At 46.8% G+C, this 6,000-nt stretch overlaps 1 protein-coding gene across 1 annotated transcript in view; it reads right to left on the bottom strand.

Annotated features, from left to right (window-relative positions):
- LOC139413898 (ankyrin-3-like) overlaps positions 1 to 6,000 on the bottom strand; it is a 198,555-nt gene that overhangs the window by 83,665 nt on the left and 108,890 nt on the right. The window contains exons 21-22 of the mRNA XM_071161745.1: positions 1,220 to 1,318; positions 909 to 1,007 (exon numbers count right to left, since the gene is read on the bottom strand). Of these exons, the coding sequence (XP_071017846.1) occupies positions 909 to 1,007; positions 1,220 to 1,318 (198 nt within the window). The remainder of the gene's footprint in view (positions 1 to 908; positions 1,008 to 1,219; positions 1,319 to 6,000) is intronic.

Raw genomic sequence — 6,000 nt, 5'->3', positions numbered from 1 at the left:
AGCCTCCTGAACAGGGCTGTGTTACCATTCTGTTAAAGACAGTCAGATATTACTATTACTGTGACCCCTAACCTCTAACCCAGCCTCCTGGCTATGGACAGGGCTGTGTTACCATTCTGTTAAAGACAGTCAGATATTACTATTACTGTGACCCCTAACCCCTAACCCTTGACCCCTAACCCAGCCTCCTGGACAGGGCTGTGTTACCATTCTGTTAAAGACAGTCAGATATTACTATTACTGTGACCCCTAACCCCTAACCCCTAACCCAGCCTCCTGGACAGGGCTGTGTTACCATTCTGTTAAAGACAGTCAGATATTACTATTACTGTGACCTCTAACCCCTAACCCAGCCTCCTGGACAGGGCTGTGTTACCATTCTGTTAAAGACAGTCAGATATTACTATTACTGTGACCCCTAACCCCTAACCCATCCTCATGTGTCAGTATCTACTGTTTATACTACCAAAGACAATAGATGGAACACTGTGTGTTTGTGATGTGACTGTTATAGTGCATGCTAATGACAGCCTACTGTGTATGAGATAGTGTTGGTGACTGTGTATTTCACTGTGCAGTCCCAGCTGTGGGGGCACTGGGTAATGTCAATGTCTCCCAGAATCCTGTGCTCACCACAGTCAGCTCATTTGGGGAGAGTCTGTGCTGCAGCAGGAGTGTGTGTTCTCACCACAGTGACTTGGTTGGGAGAGGCTCTGTGCTGCAGCAGGAGTGTGTGTTCTCACCACAGTGACTTGGTTGGGAGAGGCTCCGTGCTGCAGCAGGTGTGTGTGTTCTCACCACAGTGACTTGGTTGGGAGAGGCTCTGTGCTGCAGCAGGTGTGTGTGTTCTCACCACAGTGACTTGGTTGGGAGAGGCTCTGTGCTGCAGCAGGTGTGTGTGTTCTCACCACAGTGACTTGGTTGGGAGAGGCTCCGTGCTGCAGCAGTAGGTTGATGATGTGGGTGTGGCCTTGCTGGGCCGCCTGATGGAGGGGGGTGTATCCGTTCTGAAGGGGGAGGAGGAGAGGTCAGACACACCTCTTTAATTAAACATACCAACACATACCCACTCCAACACCCACACCTACAACCATCAACATCCATTGTATATAGAAATGTTAAATCTGGAGGGGAGCCTAACCTGTGACCCCTGACTCCTATCCCATAAATCAAACATTAACATCTATATAGATATGTTCAATCTGGAGGGGAGCCTAACCTTGGTTTTGGCATTGATCTTGGCCTGGTTCTTTAGCAGGAAGTTGACCATCTTCACGTTTCCATAGTGACACGCCACATGCAGCGGAGTGTATCCCATCTAGGGAAACAGAAATCAAGTGTTATGCCTGGTGTGACCACTAGTGTATCCCGTCTAGGGAAACAGAAATCAAGTGTTATGCCTGATGTGACCACCAGTGAATCCCATCTAGGGAAACAGAAATCAAGTGTTATGCCTGGTGTGACCACTAGTGTATCCCATCTAGGGAAACAGAAATCAAGTGTTATGCCTGGTGTGACCACTAGTGTATCCCATCTAGGGAAACAGAAATCAAGTGTTATGCCTGGTGTGACCACTAGTGTATCCCATCTAGGGAACCAGAAATCAAGTGTTATGCCTGGTGTGACCACTAGTGTATCCCATCTAGGGAAACAGAAACAGAAATCAAGTGTTATGCCTGGTGTGACCACTAGTGTATCCCATCTAGGGAAACAGAAACAGAAATCAAGTGTTATGCCTGGTGTGACCACTAGTGTATCCCATCTAGGGAAACAGAAATCAAGTGTTATGCCTGGTGTGACCACTAGTGTATCCCATCTAGGGAAACAGAAACATAAATCAAGTGTTATGCCTGGTGTGACCACTGGTGTATCCCATCTAGGGTAACAGAAATCAAGTGTTATGCCTGGTGTGACCACTAGTGTATCCCATCTAGGGAAACAGAAACAGAAATCAAGTGTTATGCCTGGTGTGACCACTAGTGTATCCCATCTAGGGAAACAGAAATCAAGTGTTATGCCTGGTGTGACCACTAGTGTATCCCATCTAGGGAAACAGAAATCAAGTGGTATGCCTGGGAAGCCACTTCTAAAGCTACATTCACAATCATGTTCAATGGTTTCAGGAGACATTCTGAAACCTTCAAGCATGTTGATTCAAAAAACTGTTTGATGCGTGCTGACCTAGATTATAGCAGAATGGATACGGCATTTAGTGAGTTAATGTTGTTGTAGTGTTATAGTCAGGTCTGTATGTAGATAGCAGAGCTTGTTAGAGTTGTCGTGTTTCAGTGTTGAAGTGTACTGTTGTAGTGTACTGTGTTGTAGTGTACTGTTGTAGTGTTTCAGTGTTGTAGTGTACTGTTGTAGTGTTGTACAGTTGTAGTGTTTCAGTGTTGTATTGTAGTGTTGTAGTGTTTCAGTGTTGTATTGTAGTGTCAAATCAAAATCAAATCAAATCAAATTTTATTTGTCACATACACATGGTTAGCAGATGTTAATGCGAGTGTAGCGAAATGCTTGTGCTTCTAGTTCCGACAATGCAGTAATAACCAACAAGTAATCTAACTAACAATTCCAAAACTACTGTCTTGTACACAGTGTGAGGGGATAAAGAATATGTACATAAGGATATATGAATGAGTGATGGTACAGAGCAGCATAGGCAGATACAGTAGATTGTATCGAGTACAGTATATACATATGAGATGAGTATGTAAACAAAGTGGCATAGTTAAAGTGGCTAGTGATACATGTATTACATAAGGATACAGTCGATGATATAGAGTACAGTATATACGTATGCCTATGAGATGAATAATGTAGGGTAAGTAACATTATATAAGGTAGCATTGTTTAAAGTGGCTAGTGATATATTTACATCATTTCCCATCAATTCCCATTATTAAAGTGGCTGGAGTTGAGTCAGTGTCAGTGTGTTGGCAGCAGCCACTCAATGTTAGTGGTGGCTGTTTAACAGTCTGATAGCCTTGAGATAGAAGCTGTTTTTCAGTCTCTCGGTCCCAGCTTTGATGCACCTGTACTGACCTCGCCTTCTGGATGATAGCGGGGTGAACAGGCAGTGGCTCGGGTGGTTGATGTCCTTGATGATCTTTATGGCCTTCCTGTGACATCGGGTGGTGTAGGTGTCCTGGAGGGCAGGTAGTTTGCCCCCGGTGATGCGTTGTGCAGACCTCACTACCCTCTGGAGAGCCTTACGGTTGAGGGCGGAGCAGTTGCCGTACCAGGCGGTGATACAGCCCGCCAGGATGCTCTCGATTGTGCATCTGTAGAAGTTTGTGAGTGCTTTTGGTGACAAGCCGAATTTCTTCAGCCTCCTGAGGTTGAAGAGGCGCTGCTGCGCCTTCTTCACAATGCTGTCTGTGTGAGTGGACCAATTCAGTTTGTCTGTGATGTGTATGCCGAGGAACTTAAAACTTGCTACCCTCTCCACTACTGTTCCATCGATGTGGATAGGGGGGTGTTCCCTCTGCTGTTTCCTGAAGTCCACAATCATCTCCTTAGTTTTGTTGACGTTGAGTGTGAGGTTATTTTCCTGACACCACACTCCGAGGGCCCTCACCTCCTCCCTGTAGGCCGTCTCGTCGTTGTTGGTAATCAAGCCTACCACTGTTGTGTCGTCCGCAAACTTGATGATTGAGTTGGAGGCGTGCGTGGCCACGCAGTCGTGGGTGAACAGGGAGTACAGGAGAGGGCTCAGAACGCACCCTTGTGGGGCCCCAGTGTTGAGGATCAGCGGGGAGGAGATGTTGTTGCCTACCCTCACCACCTGGGGGCGGCCCGTCAGGAAGTCCAGTACCCAGTTGCACAGGGCGGGGTCGAGACCCAGGGACTCGAGCTTGATGACGAGCTTGGAGGGTACTATGGTGTTGAATGCCGAGCTGTAGTCAATGAACAGCATTCTCACATAGGTATTCCTCTTGTCCAGATGGGTTAGGGCAGTGTGCAGTGTGGTTGAGATTGCATCGTCTGTGGACCTATTTGGGCGGTAAGCAAATTGGAGTGGGTCTAGGGTGTCAGGTAGGGTGGAGGTGATATGGTCCTTGACTAGTCTCTCAAAGCACTTCATGATGACGGAAGTGAGTGCTACGGGGCGGTAGTCGTTTAGCTCAGTTACCTTAGCTTTCTTGGGAACAGGAACAATGGTGGCCCTCTTGAAGCATGTGGGAACAGCAGACTGGTATAGGGATTGATTGAATATGTCCGTAAACACACCGGCCAGCTGGTCTGCGCATGCTCTGAGGGCGCGGCTGGGGATGCCGTCTGGGCCTGCAGCCTTGCGAGGGTTAACACGTTTAAATGTCTTACTCACCTCGGCTGCAGTGAAGGAGAGACCGCAAGTTTTCGTTGCAGGCCGTGTCAGTGGCACTGTATTGTCCTCAAAGCGGGCAAAAAAGTTATTTAGTCTGCCTGGGAGCAGGACATCCTGGTCCGTGACTGGGCTGGAATTCTTTCTGTAGTCCGTGATTGACTGTAGACCCTGCCACATGCCTCTTGTGTCTGAGCCGTTGAATTGAGATTCTACTTTGTCTCTGTACTGACGCTTAGCTTGTTTGATAGCCTTGCGGAGGGAATAGCTGCACTGTTTGTATTCGGTCATGTTACCAGACACCTTGCCCTGATTAAAAGCAGTGGTTCGTGCTTTCAGTTTCACACGAATGCTGCCATCAATCCACGGTTTCTGGTTAGGGAATGTTTTAATCGTTGCTATGGGAACGACATCTTCAACGCACGTTCTAATGAACTCGCACACCGAATCAGCGTATTCGTCAATGTTGTTGTCTGACGCAATACGAAACATGTCCCAGTCCACGTGATGGAAGCAGTCTTGGAGTGTGGAGTCAGCTTGGTCGGACCAGCGTTGGACAGACCTCAGCGTGGGAGCCTCTTGTTTTAGTTTCTGTCTGTAGGCAGGGATCAACAAAATGGAGTCGTGGTCAGCTTTTCCGAAAGGGGGGCGGGGCAGGGCCTTATATGCGTCGCGGAAGTTAGAGTAACAATGATCCAAGGTCTTTCCACCCCTGGTTGCGCAATCGATATGCTGATAAAATTTGGGGAGTCTTGTTTTCAGATTAGCCTTGTTAAAATCCCCAGCTACAATGAATGCAGCCTCCGGATAAATGGTTTCCAGTTTGCAAAGAGTCAAATAAAGTTCATTCAGAGCCAACGATGTGTCTGCTTGGGGGGGGATATATACGGCTGTGATTATAATCGAAGAGAATTCTCTTGGTAGATAATGCGGTCTACATTTGATTGTGAGGAATTCTAAATCAGGTGAACAGAAGGATTTGAGTTCCTGTATGTTTCTTTCATCACACCATGTCACGTTAGTCATAAGGCATACGCCCCCGCCCCTCTTTTTACCAGAAAGATGTTTTTTCCTGTCTGCGCGATGCGTGGAGAAACCTGTTGGCTGCACCACTTCGGATAGCGTCTCTCCAGTAAGCCACGTTTCCGTGAAGCAAAGAACGTTACAGTCTCTGATGTCCCTCTGGAATGCTACCCTTGCTCGGATTTCATCAACCTTGTTGTCAAGAGACTGGACATTGGCAAGAAGAATGCTAGGGAATGGTGCACGATGTGCCCGTCTCCGGAGTCTGACCAGAAGACCGCCTCGTTTCCCTCTTTTTCGGAGTCGTTTTTGTGTTTCACTGTTGTAGTGTTTCAGTGTTGTAGTGTACAGTGTTGTAGTGTAGTGTTGTAGAGTACAGTTATAGTGTTTCAGTGTTGTATTGTAGTGTTGTAGTGTAGTGTTGTAGTGTTTCAGTGTTGTAGTGTTGTAGTGTTTCAGTGTTGTAGTGTACTGTTGTAGTGTAGTGATGTAGTGTTTCAGTGTTGTAGTGTACTGTTGTAGTGTAGTGATGTAGTGTTTCAGTGTTGTAGTGTTGTAGTGTTTCAGTGTTGTATTGTAGTGTTGTAGTGTAGTGATGTAGTGTTTCACTGTTGCATTGTACAGTGTTGTATTGTAGTGTTGTAGAGTAC

Source organism: Oncorhynchus clarkii, chromosome 1 (assembly GCF_045791955.1).
Source record: "Oncorhynchus clarkii lewisi isolate Uvic-CL-2024 chromosome 1, UVic_Ocla_1.0, whole genome shotgun sequence".
Taxonomy (NCBI): domain Eukaryota; kingdom Metazoa; phylum Chordata; class Actinopteri; order Salmoniformes; family Salmonidae; genus Oncorhynchus; species Oncorhynchus clarkii.
Note: the sequence above shows the minus strand (reverse complement) of the source record. Positions and strands in the feature narration are given on the sequence as shown.